The sequence below is a fragment of the Oryctolagus cuniculus genome, chromosome 8 (genome assembly GCF_964237555.1).
Source record: "Oryctolagus cuniculus chromosome 8, mOryCun1.1, whole genome shotgun sequence".
Classification (NCBI taxonomy): Eukaryota; Metazoa; Chordata; class Mammalia; order Lagomorpha; family Leporidae; genus Oryctolagus; species Oryctolagus cuniculus.
The window spans coordinates 97,592,052-97,611,889 of record NC_091439.1 but is presented as its reverse complement, the minus strand read 5'-3'; the positions used below and the strand labels follow the sequence as shown (position 1 = coordinate 97,611,889).

The window sequence follows — 19,838 nt, the reverse complement described above, 5'->3', positions numbered from 1 at the left end:
TTAGTGAAATAAGTCAGTCCCCAAAAGACAAATATATGTGTTTCTTCATTTGTGGTAAGCAATATACAGAATATAAATAATGTATATGAATGAAACTGATATTTTGAAATTTGATTATTTATAGTCCTTGATTATACTCTTGAGGAACAGTGGTTTTTCTACTTACTACTTGTTGAATTCTTTATTAAGTGGAGGGTTAAGCTTATGATTTTAAAATAAACTGAAGCACAACATTGTAAAAATTTGAAGAAAAAATAAGGAAGGAAGAAGGAGGGTAGAATGGGAAGTATCATTATGCTCTTAAATCTATATGAATGAAATACATTTGTTCACCTTAAATAAAAAAATTTAAGAAAAAATAAAAAAAGCAAAGGGCAGTCTTATGTATAAAATACTTCCTTCTGATAAGAAAAATAATGAACTCCTGGAAGGATATTCAATAAACTAAAAAAAGTGAATACAGGTGGTGACTGTGTGAGAATTAAGGATAAACTTTTCACTGTTAACATTTAGCCTTTCTGAAAGCAGTGGAAGATGGCCAAGTACTTAGGCCTCTGAACCTGGGAGACCTGGCTCCTGGCTTCAGTTCAGCTCAGCTCCGGCCACTGTGGCCATTAGGGGAGTGACGGAGGGAAGACCTTTCTCTCTTTCTCTCCATTTCTCTGTATGTCTGTAACTCTGCCACTCAGATAAATAAATACATCTTACAAAAAAAATTTACCCTTTGCTATTTTTCATTTTATTTAAAAAAATAAATTAAAAATGTAAACAAACAAACAAAAAAAACCACCACCAGTAAGCTTTCTCCCCTCCCTTAATACGTAAAAACCAATATGGAAAAGCTGAACTGAGTGAATACCAAACTTAGCTGCTATTATTTCTGGAGAGCAGTGGAAATCTGATGATTCTTTTTTTTGGATTTATTTTATTTATTTGAAAGATGGAGTTACAGAGAGAGGTAGAGACAAAGAGAGAGGTTTTCCATTCGCTGGTTCACTCCCTAGATGGCTGCAATGGCTGGAGCTGCGCTGATCCAAAGCCAGGAGCCAGGAGCTTCTTCTGGGTCTCCCAAGTGGGTGCAGGGGTCCAAGAACTTGGGCCATCTTCTACTGCTTTCCCAGACCATAGCAGAGAGCTGGATCAGAAGAGGAGCAGCCAGGACTAGAACCGGCACCCATATGGGATGCCAGCGCTTTAGGCCAGGGCATTAACCCACTGTGCCACAGTGCCGGCCCCTCATAACTCATTTTTAATCCTACTTATACATACACTAGGTTACTTTGAAAGGATCAACTATAATATATTTTGTTGCAAAATTTTTTTTTGAAATCTAGGCATAGTTTTTTTCCCATGATGTATATTTTCCAATGATATTTAAAAATATGGATATTATTTAAAAATATTATTTCAATTTTATTTATTTGAAAGGTAGTGATATAGAGTGAGAGGGAGAAAGAGAGAAAAAGAAAGCCAGTTGCCAGCTTCCATCCATTGGTTCACTCCCTAAATGGACACAATGGTCATGGCTGGGTGAGGCTGAAGCCAGAAACCAGGAGCTAGGACTTGTATCTGGGTTTCCCAATGTGGGTGGCAAGCACTCCAGTACCTGAGCTATCATCTGTTGCTCCTAGGTACATTAGCAGGAAGGTGGATCAGAAACAAAGGAGGGATTCAATCCCAGGCAACACAAAATAGAAATCCCAAGTAGCAGCTTAAATCACTGAACTACCATGTCTGCCTCTCCATGAACTTTTTGAAGCCTATTTACACAATTCACACACACACACACACAAAGTAATCATGTATTATTTTAGCTATGTAACAATGCTTTTTCTATATAACACAAAATTACCCTAAAGTACCGATTAATAAACATTAAGGAAAAAAAGCTTCATAAATAGCTACTCTATTTAAACAAAACTACTACCACTCTCCTATCAAAAACTTTTCTGTAAAAATTATGGATTTAAAAAAAAAATCTTGGATGGCGCCGCGGCTCACTAGGCTAATCCTCTGCCTGCGGCGTTGGCACCCTAGGTTCTAGCCCTGGTTGGGGCACTGGAGTCTGTCCCGGTTGTTCCTCTTCCAGTCCAGCTCTCTGCTGGCCCGGGAGTGCAGTGCAGGATGGCCCAGGTCCTTGGGCCCTGCACCTGCATGGGAGATCAGGAGGAAGCACCTGGCTCCTGGCTTTGGATCGGCACAGCGTCACTTGGGGGCCACATAGTGGCCACTTGGGGGGTGAACCAATGGAAAAAGGAAGACCTTTCTCTCTGTCTCTCTCTCTCTCTCTGCCTGCCAAAAAAAAAAAAAAAAAAAAAAAAAAAAAGAATTAAAAAAAATCTTTATTTCTTGACACCCACTAACTCTTCTTTTTTTAGGTAGTTTCAAGATTCTGATCTATCACCACAATCTACTATTGCACAACCCCAAAATAACAAAGGATAATCCTATATGATTAGTCAATTTTCACAATAATAAATTCTTTAAGATGAATGATCTGAACTTGTATTTAAGATATTTAAATAGTTAGGAAATAAAATCAGCCTTATTATCAAAGATGCTTAAGTATGATTTATTGATAGAGTTCACAACTTGAACTAATTTCTATTTTTCTGAATGATACACTTTTGTACTTATTTTTAAAAAGGGAATTCATTAATGTGTACACTAGTCACTTAATTATATTTAAAATGCCCTAAGAATAAAACTGAATCAGTCTCCCATGAATAGGTATAAACATGCCATACAGTTGAGTTTCAGGTCTTCTAGCACTGTCTTTAATTCTTAAACATAGATGGAAGAAAAACAAACGATGCAGATTAATGCACAAACTTTTTATCACTAAGTTAAAATAAGCTCTATACAATGTCTGGTAGCCTTCCATTTTTAAAAATGTTTCCTTGCCTTTGCACCATTCCTCTCTTTTGAACAATAACTTCATATTAGTACACTGAAGAACATGTCTTAAACATCTGGCCAACAAATCTACAATGTAACTATGGGTTATAACTTGTTTCAAATACTGAAGTCTGTAAACTATAAATAAGTTGATGTTGTGTTCTCAATACTGAGTACAGTACAGCGTCTGCACTATGGGTGTGTTGAATAATGAATAAGTATAAATGAATTAATAAAACATACCAGTTATTTGTTGTGTCGATCCATTTAAACCTGTCATTCCATTAATTTCTCGAAATGTTAGGAACTGTCCTGTCTCAAGTTTGTGAGGATGATTTTCAAGGCAAGTGACAATGCCAGGATTAGCCTAAAAAGAAAAGTAGTCTATTAAAAAACAAGTTTATGTATTCTTTTTATTTTATTTTTAAATATTTATTTATTTTAAAGGCATAGAGAGAGAGGGAGAGGGAGAAACAAAGAGGGAGGGAGGGAGAGAGAGAAAGAATCTTCCATGTGCTGGTTCACTCCCCAATTGGCAACAATGGCCAGGGCTGGGCCAGGTCAAAGCCAGGAGCCAGGAGCTTCTTATGGGCCTCACACATGGGTGCAGGGACTCAAGAAGTGTTGGGCCAACCTCTACTGGTTTCCCAGGTGCATTAGCAGGGGGCTGGATTGGAAGTGGAGTAGCTGGGACTTGAACTGGTGCCCAAATGGGATGCTGCGGTTGCAGGAAGTGGTTAATCTGCTGTACCACAATGCCTATCCCAAGTTTAGTATTCTTTTAGTGAATATTCCAAATCTCAAACAAAAATGATGTTATCCTAAGATTCTCAAAACTAAAATTCCAAGCCATTCTTTCTCTCCTTTGGTTAAAGCAAGCCCTTAAAAAATTATACAAAACAAGTACCAATTTATTACTATGCATTTTTATTTGTTTTTATTTGAAAGGCAGAGAAAGAAACAGAAGGAAATCTTCCATCTACTGGTTCACTCCCCAAAGGCCCTCAACAGGCAGGCTGACTCAAGAACTCAGAGTGAGTCTGCTGCCAAGCTGTCAGGGACCAAACTACTTTTGAGCAATCATCTGTTGCTTCACAGGGTGTGCAGGAAGCTGGAATGGGAAGTAGGGCTGAGATTTCAGGCACTCCTATATGGAGAATCTTAAGAGCTACACCAAATGCTCATCTGATATTACTGTATTTTTTAAATGGACGTTGAAAATAAATTTCTGGGTCGGCACCGTGGCTCAATAGGCTAATACTCCACTTGTGGCGCCAGCACACCGGGTTCTAATCCCGGTCGGGGTGCCGGATTCTGTCCCGGTTGCCCCTCTTCCAGGCCAGCTCTCTGCTGTGGCCCAGGAGTGCAGCGGAGGATGGCCCAAGTGCTTGGGCCCTGTACCCCTTGGGAGACCAGGAGAAGCACCTGGCTTCTGCCTTCGGATCAGTGCGGTGTGCCGGCTGCAGCGCGCTGGCCGCGGCGGCCATTGGAGGGTGAACCAACAGCAAAGGAAGACCTTTCTTTCTGTCTCTCTCACTGTCCACTCTGCCTGTCCAAAAAAAAAAAAAAAAAAAAAAATTTCTGTTAGGTAGGATATGCTGAGGAGCTGAAATATTTCAAAGATCCGAAGACTCTTGAAACTTTTAATAAAAAAGCATTCAATGGGGGCAGCCACTGTGGTATAGCATGTTTAAGTCTCTGCCTGCAGTGCCAGCATCCCACATGGGCACCAGTTCGAGTTCCAGCTGTTTCACTTCCAATCCAGCTCCCTCTAATGTTCCTGGGAAAGCAGCAGAAGATGGTCCAAGTTCTTCGGCTCCTGCACCCATGTGGGAGATCAGGAAGAAGCTCCTGGATGCTGGCTTTGCACAGGCCCAGGTCTGGCTGTTGTAGCCATTTGAGGAGTGAACCAGTAGATGGGAGATCTCTTTCTCTCTCTCTCTCTCTCTCTCTCTCCCTCCCTCACTGTAACTCTGCCTTTCAAATAAATAAATATTTAAGAAAAAAGAAAGTATAAAGCCAAAAGTACAAACACAATGGTCAAAGTGCATCATTCCCTTTAAACTGAATTCTTCTGAGATTTAATATAAATTGATCATAAAGAACACAAATAAGTTATGTAGAAACAAAAGACAAAGCTTTAAAAGGAATCTTAATTTCTTCAATTCTTTAGAGAATAAAAAACTAAGCTTGCCTGTTAATGAGAGTATGGTGAGGAAATCAGGCTTTTTCATATGCAAGTTAATGATTTCTTAAATTTTCATTCCTTTTTAAGTCATGTTTAGAAACATAACAGATTAAACAAACATGTCTAAGATTTAAGTGAGTCTGTTCTGTAGTCACAGCAGTGGAACACTAAGTCACTTTCACGTCCATAGGAACATGACTTAAAAACAAAATTAAAATTAAAATTAATCAAAAGCAATAGTTGATCAAATATTAAATAAATTTAGAGGGAATTCAGAATATTTTATTTATTTTATTTTTTTATTATATTTATTTATTGTTTTGACAGGCAGAGTTAGACAGTAAGAGAGAGAAGTCAGAATAATTTTTTTAAAAGATTTATTTTATTTATTTGAAAGAGTTACAGAGAGAGGTAGAGCCAGAGAGAGAGAGAGATGTCGTCCATCTGCTGATTCACTCCCCAGATGGCCTCAACAGCTGGAGCTGCACCAATCCAAAGCCAGGAGCTTCCTCCGGGTCTCCCATGTGGGTTCAGGGGTCCGAAGACTTGGGCCATCTTTTCCTGCTTTCCCGGGCCACAGCAGAGAGGAGCAGCTGGGACAGGAACCGGCGCCCATATGGGATGCTGGCACTTCAGGCCAAGGCTTTAACCTGCTGCGCCACAGCGCCGGCCCCCAGAATACTTTAATAAATATTCCAATTTCAAGTTAGTTTTAACACATAAAATCATCAATAAATTAACAAAGTATTCCATCATGAATTATCTTAGAACACTATAAAATAAATGGAGAATATTGTATGTTAAATATTTTGCTAATACACCAACTTCCAAAAAATTAGCACAGAATTAACTTTAAAAAATATTTTAAAAAGCACAATATAATCATACTTGTGTTATGTTTGAAATGAAAATTTCTTTTGGTTCTTCTCCTGTTGTATCTGAAACTTCAAATTCATCACCAAAATCACAAAACAAGCGTGACCAAATTCCATGTATATCCGCACTGATGAACTGTGAAATGAGAAAAATAGTTTAAGTATATATTTAGATATAGAAAAAAATCCTCATTTAGCTTAGTCCCTTTTAAAACATTTTCATTTATAATTAAGTATATCCTCATAGAATGAATGAAGAGTAAGTTGTAGATTGGTTTAGGAATCAAGGATTTTGGTGTTTAGTGAACAGATATCTACTCTAACAAAATTAGAAGGGCCATCAGCATATCATCATTAAACATCTTATGATTTTTAAATAAAAATTCTGGCCTTGTCAAAAAATTCAAGCACACAGGAGCTGGTCTTGTGGGGTAGCAGGTTAAGCAGTCCCCTACAAAGCCAGTATCCCATATGGGCTCTGGTTTGAGCCCCTGTTAGTGTGCCTGGGAAAGCAGTGGAAGATGTCCAATTCTTTGGGTCCCTGGCTCACATGTGGGAGAGCTAGATGAAGTTCCTGGCTTCTGGCTTTAGCCTGGCCTGGCCCTATTTGTTGCAACCACTTGGGGAGTGAACTAGCAGATGGAAAGTGGATCTCTCTCTCTTTCCCTCTCTCTGTTAACACTGCCTTTCAAATAAATAAATATATAAAAAAATTTCAAGCACAACATATAAGAAACTGGTACCTTTATTTAATGGAATTCTTGTTATCTTAGAAAAGAATGGAGTAGTTATTTATCACGAGTAGTTGTGTGAGGGGCCAGTGTCATGGAGCAGCAAGCTGCTTGCAACATTGGCATCCTATGTTGAAATGCCAGTTTGAGTCTTAGCTGCTCAGCTTCTGATCCAGCTCCCCTCTAATGTGCTTAGAAAGGCAGCAGAGATAGTCTAAGTACCTGGGCCCCTGAAACCCATGTTGGTTATGAGGATGAAGTTCCTGGCTCCTGGGTGTTGCTTGGCCCAACCCTGGATGTTGCAGCTATTTGGGGAGTGAACCAGTGGATGGTTAAATACATAAGTAAATCTTTAGAGTTAGCGGAGAACAGAACAAAGAAATTAGAGTCTAAAAAAAAGGGCTGAGGAACTGACACTGCAAATTAAACAAATTAAAGTCATATAAGGTAAAAATTAGTCCTTTAACAAAATCACAACTTTTTTGTTAAAAACAATTTTTTAAAACACATTGTCTTCATTCAAGAACTTGTAAAGAAATCTGGTATTTTTTTCAAAAAATTTATTTACTGAAAGGCAGAGTTAGAGAGCACAAGCTTTCATCCACTGGTTCACTCCCCAAATGACTGCAACAGTTGAGGTGGGGCCAGGCTGAAGCCAGAAGCCTGGAATTCCATCTGGGTCTCCCATGTGAGTGCAGGAGCACAAGGTTTGGGCCATATTCTGCTGCTTTCCCAGGTGCATTAGCAGGGAATTGGATCAGAAGTGGAGCAGCCAAGAGACTCTAACCGGCGCTCATATGAGATGCTGGCATCGCAGGCAGTGGCTTAATCCCACAGTGCCATAGAACCTGTTCCTGCTTATTGCTATTGCTCATGAAGACAAATCTTTGTTCTGTAACATATCTGATCCTTTGGATAAGGTGATATATTTCTAACAAAACTACAGTGACATTTGGGTGTAAGAACATATCTCATTAAGATAATCTGTAATCTGCATTATATTAAGTAATAAAAGGGCTAATAGAAAATGATCTCTGTGGGGAGCAATCCGGACTAGACTGTTGCTCGAATTAAGACTTATTCTATGCATCTGCTCTCCCACAATATGGCGCTGGGAGAGAAGTAAACGGCTTCCGCACAGCTGCCTCCAGTTCAACCAATTAACTGTAGGACTTGCTCCTGATTGGAGAGCAGCGTACTCAGCCGAGTTGGGATTGGCGGAGGAGGACTATAAAGGAGGAGAGAGACGGCATGCACCAGGAACATCTATGGGGAACATCTGAGGGAATCCGTGCAGCCCCCGAGAGAACCGGCCGGCGGTGTGCCGCTCCCCTGCGGAAGTGGGGAATGCGGCCAGGGGGAACTGCCCTTCCACGGAGGTGGAAGGGATAGTAACCAACCCGGGAAGAACCAGCAGCAAACCCGGGGAGGGCCGAGCAGACGAAAGAACAGCGCAGGGTTCAGTGTTGCTCCTCCACGAAGAGGGGGAGCGACATAATGGTGCCGTGACTCGGATAGGAAACCTAGGAGGGAAGAAATGACTCGGATAGGAAACCTAGGAGGGAAGAAATGACTCGGATAGGAAACCTAGCTCGGATAGGAAACCTAGGACGGATAGCAAACTTAGGAGGGAAGAAACGGGAAGAAATGGGAAAATATCGGAGAGAGAGACTAGCAAACAGCCTAGGGAAAAGCCGGACGAAAAAGGAGCCGGAAGAAGCTATTGAAAGCCTAGGCATAGACTCGGATTCGGACTACGGGGGGAAGCTGGGAGAAATCTCTAAGGTCGAAAGCGAAAGTGAAAGCTAGAACAAACAGACTCGGACGCGGACTGTGGGGAGAGGCCAGGAGAAATGAGGGAGGAGTATCGTTGGAAGAAAGCTTGGGGAAACATACCGGGTAGAGAAAAATGTTAGGGAAATTGAAGCCGCGGGGGGCAGGCCGAGGCGGAAACGAAAGCCACTTTGGGGTTCTCAAGTTAGCCCGGGAATAGGGGGCGAAAAGTTGAAACTAGAAGCTGAGACGTAAGCCAGGTTGGGATCCGTCTGATTAGCCCGGGGAGCAAAGGACGGGAAGCCAAACCGTGGGGCGGAGACGTACGCTGGGTTGAATTCGCCAGGCTAGCCCGGGGAACTTAGATTGAATCCTAGTGGTGGAGACGCAAGCTACGCTGTGTTACTCGCGGAAGCCGCCGCGTGCAGAGAGAGCACGGGGCGTGAATAGATAAGGGAACGCTGGCGTAGGCCGTGGTTCAGACGCGAAAGGGTTAAGCGTGGAGACCGCGGAGCGCGCAAAGCCGAGCCGCGCAAAGCCGGGAAGCTGCGCAGATGAGAGAGGCGCGCGGGCTGAAGCGGCGAGGTGCCGGGAAGCTGCGGGGATAAGAGAAACAGAAGTTTGGAAGTGAAGTAAAAGAGAAATGGGAATGCTGGAAGATAGAAGTAAAATGGGAGAAATAGAAATGCCCGGAGATAGAGAAATAGAGAAAAATAAGGCCTCCCCTCAACATGCCAATTAGGAGGCTTGGATTCGGTCTGCCTGATTTAAGGCGGTAAGCGCTAGCAAAGCTCGACCAGAGTATGAGCTGCAGGTCACCGAAGATAGGCACGAACCAACACTAATAAGTCTCCCCCACAATAAGGCAATGAGAAGGCTTGGATTCGGTTTGCCTGATAGGTTTTGTAAACACCTGCAGGCAGTTCTAGCAGAGCAGAGCATGCGCTGCAGGGCACCGAACACAGGCACGCATCAGCGCCTAAAAACCTCCTCACAATGGCGAAGAGAGGACCCGGATTCGGTTTTCCTGATTGATAGGACTTGTAAGAGCCTGTGGCAACGCTAGCAAGTAGAGCAGAGTGTGTGCCGCGGGACACCGAAGACAGGCGCGTATCAACGCTAAAAAATAAAAAGAAAGGGGGATCTGTGGGGAGCAATCCGGACTAGACTGTTGCTCGAATTAAGACTTATTCTATGCATCTGCTCTCCCACAATATGGCGCTGGGAGAGAAGTAAACGGCTTCCGCACAGCTGCCTCCAGTTCAACCAATTAACTGTAGGACTTGCTCCTGATTGGAGAGCAGCGTACTCAGCCGAGTTGGGATTGGCGGAGGAGGACTATAAAGGAGGAGAGAGACGGCATGCACCAGGAACATCTATGGGGAACATCTGAGGGAATCCGTGCAGCCCCCGAGAGAACCGGCCGGCGGTGTGCCGCTCCCCTGCGGAAGTGGGGAATGCGGCCAGGGGGAACTGCCCTTCCACGGAGGTGGAAGGGATAGTAACCAACCCGGGAAGAACCAGCAGCAAACCCGGGGAGGGCCGAGCAGACGAAAGAACAGCGCAGGGTCCTGTGTCGTTCCCCCATGAAGACGGGGAGCGACAGATCTCTGGTTTGATCATACACTCATCGCCTTTACTGATCAAAATGGGTACTGCATTGTGGTACAGTGGGTTAGGTCACCACCGTTATCCTGCATGAAGCCTGGTTCCAGTTCCAGCTGCTCCACTTATGATCCAGCTCCCTGCTAATGCAGCTGGGAAGGCTGGGGAAGATGTCTCAAGTACATGGGCCCCTGCTAACCATGTGGGAGACTTGGATGTAGTTCCAGGCTCCTGGCTTTCACCTGGGCCAGGCCTAGCTATTGCAGCCATTTGGGCAATGAACCAGCAGATGGAAGATCTCTCACTCTCTGTAACTCTACCTTTCAAATAAAGAAAATAAATCTTTAAAAACAAAACACTGGGGCAGGTGCTGTGGCTAACCCTCCCATATAGGCGCCTGTTTGTGACCCATGTGTTTGGGCCCCCTGATGGGAGACCTGAAAGAAGCTCCTGGACCCTGTCTTTGGATCAGCCCAGCTACGGCTGTTGCAGCCATTTGGGGAGTGAACCAGCAAGATGGAAGACCTTTTCTATCTGTCTCTCCCTCTCTCTCTAACTCTATCTCTTAAGTAAACAAAAAAACTTTAAAATAATAAATAAAAAGTAGTCTATTTAAAAACAAAACACTGTTTTATGAGACATAAAACCAAGCAAAATTTCAAGTTTAAAAGCTATGAAATTTAGAAATTTTTCTTTCATTCCTAAACAACTCTAAAGTACAGATATAGGCATCAACAACATAAAGATTTTAATTTATAATCTAGTATATCATTAGGTAAAAATTCTGTAAACCTGTTGTAAGCTTACTTGGTATTCTTAGTCATCTGCTGAAATGTGAAACATAGCACAAATGTTCTATCTCTTGTTATGTATGTCATGTAAATACCACAATCCAAAAATTACCAGCACATCTGTGACTATATCACATAAAGATTTTGGTTTAATGCCTATTTCAAAGGAACAAATAGCTTTTTCCTTTTTCCAAAGGAATAAATGACCCCTAAAATTAAGGAGGCAGAGTTTGTACTATGCACTCAATTATAGGGAAGAGTTATAATTTAACCATTTAAACCTTGCACAGATTACAACCAAGCATGTAATTATCCTGGACAAAAATCTGGTGTCACTCTTGATGATTCTTTCCTTCAAAACTCACATGCCTTCCTCAACAAGTTCTGTTAACCTTTTTTTTTTTTAAACAAAGGATACCTCAAATAAGGACTTGCTGTCTCCATCCTGCCTCTCCTGTTTATGACACCAGCATCACTCAGGAGGATACTGCAGTAGCTCCTAACTAGTCTAGTTACTTCTATTCTACTCTTATCTTCCAACAGTTTGCTTCTCTTTGAATTTCTTTCATGACATCTTCATACTCTTAAAATTACTGAGGACTCACAGGGCTTTTATATGTATTGACACTTATTGTTAGAAAGTAAAACTGACAGCAATTTTTTTTTTTTTTTTTTTTGGCAGGCAGAGTGGACAGTGAGAGAGAGACAGAGAGAAAGGTCTTCCTTTGCCGTTGGTTCACCCTCCAATTGCCGCCGCAGCCGGTGAGCTGCGGCCGGCGCATCGCGCTGATCCGCAGGCAGGAGCCAGGTGCTTCTCCTGGTCTCCCATGTGGGTGCAGGGCCCAAGCACTTGGGCCATCCTCCACTGCACTCCCGGGCCATAGCAGAGAGCTGGCCTGGAAGAGGGGCAACCGGGACAGAATCCAGCACCCTGAACAGGACTAGAACCTGGTGTGCCGGCACCGCAAGGCAGAGTATTAGCCTAGTGAGTCGTGGCCCCGACCTGACAGCAATTTTAGAACATAATTAAAAACATATTCCACTAGTTCTCACAACAATGACAGACATCACCACCTATTACATAGACTCTGGAAAACTCCACTGTGCTGCCTAAGAGAATCACAGTGAAAAAGGCAAAGAACATTTTAGTACTATTATGAAAATAGTTTGATTATTCAGTCCCCTTACAAGGTCTCAGGGACTCTCAGTGTCTTCAGACCACACTTAGAAAACTGTTGCTATAGTCTACTATCCCCACAGCAAATCAGTTTGATCATTTAAACATATATTAAATCAAAACTCATGGGCTTTAAACTCAAGTATCTATCGGATACAGCCCTCTAAGTACCTAATTCTCCAAACTTAATTTTCTAGGCATCTTTTGTTCTTACTATCCTCTCCTTTTTACCTAACTCTATTTTGTTCCTGCTTGCCTCTTCACATTCCTCAAACATATTAAGCTAATTTTTATATTTGCTTATCTTTATACTTGTGTATACTTGTGGATACTCTTGCCTTGAATAATCTTCCTCAGATCATTATTTAGCTCATTCTTTCTCATTATTCAGGGTTCTGTTCAAATATCATCTTTTTTTTTTTTTTGGACAGGCAGAGTTGGACAGAGAGAGAGAGAGAGAGAGACAAAGAGAGAAAGGTCTTCCTTCCGTTGGTCCACCCAGCCAAATGGCCGCTATGGCTGGCGCACTGTGCCGATCCGAAGCCAGGAGCCAGGTGCTTCCTCCTGGTCTCCCATGCGGGTGCAGGGCCCAAGCACTTGGGCCATCCTCCACTGCCTTCCTGGGCCACAGCAGAGAGCTGGACTGGAAGAGGAGCAACCGGACAGAACCAACACCCCAACTAGGACTAGAACCCGGAGTGCCAGCACCGCAGGCAGAGGATTAGCCTAGTGAGCCACAGCGCCGGCCACAAATATCATCTTCTCAGAAGAGACTTTCCTGACCTAAGAGAACCTACACTGGCTCTTCTCCCAACATCATGCAGATACTGTTGTCTATACTGAGATTTTTTTCTTCATAAAACTTGAAACTACCTGAAAATCTATCATGTAATTAGCTGCTTGTTTAATGTATATCTTCTCTGTAGGAAAGTGATTTTCATTAGCAAAAATTTGCACTTACTAATATAGTACCTAGAGACTATCTGGCACACAGTAGTGTTCAATGAATCTTCATTAAATGAAACCTCCTGAAAACCACTATTATATGTTTAAAGTTAGATGACGAATTCAATGTTTATCATTCTTCCATTCTAATTTCTTTCTTAGTTTTGGCAATCTGTCTATAAACTAAACTTAAATACTAGTTTTAAACTAGCAATTAAATATGATATCAAAAAAGAGAAAAACCCTACTGAAGTTATCCTCATGTTCATCATGTAAAAAATTTTATTTTAGGCTGGCGCCGGGGCTCACTAGGCTAATCCTCCACCTGCGGTGCTGGCACACCAGGTTCTAGTCCCGGTCTGGGCGCCGGATTCTGTCCCGGTTGCTCCTCTTCCAGTCTAGCTCTCTGCTGAGGCCCAGGAGTGCAGCGGAGGATGGCCCAAGTGCTTGGGCCCTGCACCCACATGGGAGACCAGGAGAAGCACCTGGCTCCTGGCTTCAGATCGGCGCAGCGTGCTGGCTGTGGCGGCCATTTGGGAGGTGAACCAACGGAAGGAAGACCTTTCTCTCTGTCTCTCTCTCTCACTAACTCTGCCTGTCAAAAAAACAAACAAAAAGTTTTATTTTAAAGATTTTCCTTCCCTCCATCCCTCCTTCCCTCTTTTCTTTCCTTCCTTTGAAAGGCAGAGTTATATAGAGAGAGGGACAGACAGAGAAATTTTCCATATGCTGGTTCATTCCTCAAATGGCTGTAGTGGCTAGTGCTGGTCCAGGCTAGGCAGAAACCATGAGCCTAGAACTCTATCCAGGTCTCCTGCATTGCTGGCAGGGGCCCAGGAACTGGGACATCCTCCTCTGCTTTCCCAGGAGTATTAGCAGGGAGTTGAATCCAGAGTAGAATAACTAGGACTTGAACCAGCAAATACTTTCTTTAAAAAAAATATTCATTAGAACGCCAGAGATCCAAGATGGCTGAACAGGGAATAACCACACTAACTCAACCTGCTCTGGGATATGAAAAGAACAAAAGAAGAACTACCTTCCAAAGTGACAGAAATTTTCAGTGAAGAAGTGAAAAAACCACAAGAGTAGAGAAGACAGGGACACCACAGCAGCCAGCTGCACAGCGCAGGCTGCTGTGAGTCGCCACCTTATGTCAAGTAGGAAGAAACTGCCAGGCACCCTGCCACTCAAGTTTCAGCTGAGAGGGGATTCCACAGTCACCCACTGACTTTTACTTCAAGCTGGAAGGGAGGACTAGGGTATGCCAGACTTAGAGCAAGGAAACCGTCTTACTTCCCTCCCCTTTCCCAACTCCAGCAGAATGCCATACATAACAGCGAAAAAGTGACACAGCATGCCAGTACTCTGCTCCTACCAGAGTCATGTCAGAGTCAGAGTCAGAGCAGTGTCAGGGGTAAAGGACAGATCTCATACATCCTGCAACTGCAGGGGTTTCTCAGCATTAGCCCCAGAGCTACATTCAATGCAGCATACAGGAGCAAGGGGGATTCACCTTAGCTTTTGGGAGCTAACACCAAGAACGGCCAATAAAAAAATCTGTGCCTAGCCTCTGAAATCCGGGTAATGACCCCACTATACCCTGCGACACCAGGACTGTAAACAACCTGTTCTAAATTGTTTGGTGCCACTGAAATCTACCCAGTAGAAATAGGGAGCCTACATCATTCCACCTCTCTGGATTTAAACCTTCCAGAGTAAAATCTCCTGTAGTCACCCTGTAGTCACTCTGTAGTACTGGAACAGGCTTCATTCAATTCAGATCTGCCAGTCCTAAGACTAGGGCTGCTGGTATTTTAAGGCACAGCACGCACTGGGTTCTCTTAGCATTACGTGAGGAATGGTCCATCCGTATATATCACACAGTCCTAGAGCTACAGCAATTGGTGACACAAGCCCTGGCATCACTCATTCTTGTCAGGAGGACGAGGGGACAGCCACTCTTGTCTCCCTCAGCACCAACAACAAGGGCCTGGCTATCATCATCACCACAGAGACTGACACTGAACTCACGGTGGACCAAAGAAACACCCAGGGAAACCCTTATTCATCTCAAAGCCACACTTCTATCCCTACAAACTGCAGCAGACTAGACCACTGTGTCACTTTTAGACACTGTGACATTAAGACAAAAGAATTCATTCAGAGACTGTACTCCAGGGTTCATCTAGAACCAAAGCCAGAGCAACAAGCCACGTGATACCCTGCATTCCAGCTAAACCATTATTCTACAAAGAAGAAGGGATGGGTACACCAGATGAGCACATGTAGAGACATGGAAGACATGAAGAAGCAAGGTGGCATGATGCCTCCAAAAGAACACAAGGATTCTCCAGAGTTAGATCCTGAACTGAAAGAAATCTATGAAATGAAAGATACAGAACTCAAAATAATGAATGTAAGGAAGCTCAATGAAATACAAGAGAACAGAGAGATAAAAGAAATCAGGAAATCAATGAGTAATACAAATGAAAATATTACAATGGAGACAGAGCTCATTAAGAAGAACCAAATATAAACTTTGGAGATAAAATCTTCAATCAGTGAAGTAAAAAATATGATTGAGAAATCTGACAGCAGAATAGACCAAGTGGAAGAAAGAATTTCTCATCTCAAGGACAAGAATTTTGAAATAACTCAAATAGACAAAAGAAAAAAGAAAAAGGAAAGAATCTACACAAAATATGGGATACCATTATACAACCAAATATTCATATTACAGCTATTCCTAAAGAAGAAAAAGTAAAAGATGTTGAGAATCTGTTCAATGAAATAATAGTTCAAATTTCCCAGGTCTTGAAAGAGACATGGACACCCAGATACAAGAAGCTCAAAGAATCCCAAGCAGATGCAACCAAAAAACGTCCTCTCCAAGGTATAGTCATCAATTCATCAAAAGTTACACACAAGGAGAGAATCCTAAAGACAGTAAGAGAAGGGCATCAAGTTACATATAAAGGAAAGCCAGTAGATTAACATCGGACTTCTCAGCAGAAACTCTGTAGTCCAGAAGAGTGGGATGATATATTCAAAGCCTTGAAAGAATAAAACTTCCAACCAAGAATATTTTACCCAGCAAAGCTATCCTTTAAAAGTGAAAGAGAAATAAAGTATTATCAAGGTAAGCAAAAAGTGAGAGAATTCACCACCACTAGACCAGCCTTATGAGAAATTCCAAAGGGCATCATTTATTTGAAATAAACATCATGAAAACACGTGATACCACCAAATTCACGAACAGAGCAGGGAGAATCACCATCCAGTCAACAACATGTCAGGTCTTCGTTCTTATCTATCAATACTAACTTTGCATATAAATGGATTAAATTCACCAACCAAATGACTTAGGCTGGCATATGGATAAAAAACCATGACCCATTATATGCTGTCTACACGAAACTCACTTCACAACAAAAAGACACACAGAAAATGAAGGGTTGGGAAAAGATATACCAAACAAATGGAAACACAAAATGAGCAGGTATACCTATCCTGCTATCAGATAAATTGGAATCTAAATGAGAAACTGTAAAAAAAGATAAAGGACAATTGTATTTTGATAAAAGGTTCAACTCAGTAAGAAGTCATAACAGTCAGAACTATTTACACCCAACCCAAGACCACCCAGCTATATACAGAAAATACTATTAGATCTAAATGGAGAGATAGACTCCAACACAATAGCAGTGTGTGATTCATCACTCTCATCTTATCAATGGACAGATCATCCTGACAGAAAATCAATAAAGATACTCTGGAGCTGAAACATACTATCAAGCAAATGGATTTAACAGACATTTACAGGACTTTTCATCCAATAACTACAGAATACACATTCTTCTGATCAGCAGATGGAACATTTTCTGGAATAGACCACATATTAGGCACAAATTAAGTCTCAGCAAATTTAAACAGATTGCAATCATATCATGTATCTTTCAGACCATAAAGTAAGAAAAGTTTAAATTAACAATAATAATACTAGAACATTAATAAATACTTGGATATTAAACATGCTAGTGAATGATCTGTGTGTCATTGAAGAAATTAAAAAGGAAATCAAAACCCTCTTGAAATAATGAAAATGAAAACAACATATGAAAACCTGTTGGAGGGGGCCAGCATTGTGGTGTAGAAGGTTAACCTCTGCCTGTGGTGCTGGTATTTCATATGGGCACCACTTTGAGACCTGGCTGCTCCACTTCCCCAGTTCCCTGCTAACACACCTGGGAAAGCAGTGGAGTATGGCCCTCGGGCTTCTGTACCCATGTAGGAGACTCTAAAGAAGCTCCTGGTTCCTGGCTTTGGATTTGCTCAGCTTAGTCTGTTGCAGCTATTTGGGGAGTTAACCAGCAGACAGGAGATCTCTTTCTCTCTCTGTATCTCTTTCAAATCAATCAAACAAACAAACAAAAACAATAAAAAAAACCTGTTGAATACAGTAAGAGCAGTATTAAGAAGGAAGTTTATAGTATTAAGTGCTTACATTAAAAAGAGAAATGTCTCAAATTACAGATTTAATAATGAATCTGGAAGACCTTCAAAATCCAGAACAGACTAAACCCCAAATCAGCAGGAACAAGAAATAATAAGGATCAGAGCAGAAATACATGAAATTTAACACCCCCCCAAAAAAAAAACAAAAAACAAAAAACACAAAAGATCATCAATACAAAAAGTTGAAGATAAGCAAAATAGAGAAGGCTCTAGCCAGACTGAAAAAGAAGAAAAGAAAACTCAAAGTTAGAGATGAAAAAGAAGAGATTACAACCAACACCACGGATATACAAAGGATCATAAGAAACTACTATGAAGAACTATATGCTAAGAATCAGGAAAACCTCAGAGAAATGGAAAAATTCCTGGATTCATATAACATATCTACATTAAATCAAGAATATAATTGATAACCTAAACAGACCCATAACAAGCAATGAGATTGAAGCAGTTATCAAAAATCTCCCATGGGGCCAGAGCTGTGGCGCAGTGGGTTAAAGCCCTGGCCTAGCATCCCATATGGGCGCCAGTTCATGTCCTGGATGCTCCACTTCCAGTCCAGATCTCTGCTGGGAAAGCAGTAGAAGATGACCCAATTCCTTGGACCCCTGCATCCACGTGGGAGACACAGAAGAAGCTCCTGGCTTCAGATCAGCTCAGCTCTGGCCACTGTGACCATCTGGGGAGTGAACCAGTGAATGGAAGACCTCTCTCTGTAACTCTTTCAAATCAATAAAATATATCTTATAAAAAAAAAGTCTTCCATCAAGAAAAAGTCCAGGACCTACCTGATACCTTTACTATGAATTCTACAAAACATTCAAAGATGAAGTAACTTCAGTACTCTTAAAACCATTCCAAAATCTTGAACATGAGGGAACACTGCAAAAATCTTTTTATGAGGCCAGCATTACTTTGATAGCAAAACTGAACAAAGACACAACACAAAAAGAAAGCTACAGATGTATCCTTAATGAATATAGATGCAAATATTCTTATCAAAATACTAGCAAACTGAATTCAAAACCACATGAAAAAGCTCATACATCACCATCAAGTAGGATTTATTCTAGTAATGCAAAGGTGGGTCAACATTTGCAAATCGATAATTTTGATCAACAGAATGAGGAAAAAATATGGTCATCTCAATATATGCACAGGAAATATTTGAAAACCCTCCACAAATTAGGTATTGAAGAAATATTCCTTAAAATTATAAAGGTTATTTGTCACAAACCAACAGCCAATAGCATACTGATTCGGGAAAATCTGAAAGCATTTCCCTTGAGATCTGGATCAAAACAAGGATGTCCACTTGTTCTATATAGTACTGGTAGTTTTAGCAGGAACAATTAGGATAGAGAAAGAAATAAAGAGCATGAAAATTGGAAAAGAGGAAGTCAAAATATTCATGTTTGCAGATGATATGATGTTGTACACGGAAATAAGACTATCAAAAACTGTTAGTATTAATAAACCGATCCAGTAAAGTTGCAGGTTATAAAATAAACATACACATACACATAGCTTTTGTGTATGCTAATGATAAATTCACAGAAAGAGAAATCAAGAATTAAATATTTAAGAAGAAATTTAACCAAAGAAGTGAAGGGTCTCTATAAAGAAAATGATCAAACATTGGTGAAAGAAATCATCAAGTACACAAAAATATGGAGAGGTAATTCCTTGCTCATGGATTGGAGGTATCAATAACAAAAATGTCTATTTGCCTAAAGCAATCAACAGATTCAATGCAATTTCTCTCAAAATACTAATGACATCCTTTACAGAATTAGAAAAGGCAATACTAAAATTTATGTGGAATCACAAATGACTCAGAATAGCCAGTGATCCTGAACAAGTAAAATAAAGATGGAGCCATCACAATACCTGACTTCAAAGTATACTACAAATCTACTGGAAATAAAACAGCATGGTACTACCATAAAAGCTGATATATAGATCAATGGAACAGAACAGAGAGCTTGGAAATTAATCCAAATACGTGCAGCCAAGTGATTTCTGACAGAAGTACTCAGACTACACAGTGGAGTAAAGATTTTTTTTAAAGATTTATTATTTTATTTATTTGAAAGACAGAGTTACAAAGAGGGGTAGAGACAGAGAGAGAGGTCTTCAATCTGCTGATTCACTCCCCAGATGGCTGCAACAGCTGGAGCTACGCTTATACAAAGCCAGGAGCCAGGAGCTTCTTCTGTGTCTCCCATGTGGGTGCAGGGGCCCAAGGACTTGGGCCATCTTCTACTGCTATCCCAGGCCATAGCAGAGAGTTGGACTGGAAGTAGAGCAGCCAGGACACGAACTGGCGCCCATATG

At 41.5% G+C, this 19,838-nt stretch overlaps 1 protein-coding gene across 4 annotated transcripts in view; it reads right to left on the bottom strand.

Moving 5' to 3' along the window:
* Positions 1-19,838, bottom strand: part of UBA6 (ubiquitin like modifier activating enzyme 6) — a 97,166-nt gene that overhangs the window by 50,836 nt on the left and 26,492 nt on the right. For 3 of the 4 annotated variants that reach the window (XM_051819765.2, XM_070048076.1, XM_008267801.4), the window contains 2 exons: positions 5,975-6,097; positions 3,142-3,265 (listed from right to left, as the gene is read on the bottom strand). In XM_051819765.2, coding sequence (XP_051675725.1) covers positions 3,142-3,265; positions 5,975-6,097 — 247 coding nt within the window. The remainder of the gene's footprint in view (positions 1-3,141; positions 3,266-5,974; positions 6,098-19,838) is intronic. The other variant, XM_051819766.2, reaches the window with a different exon arrangement.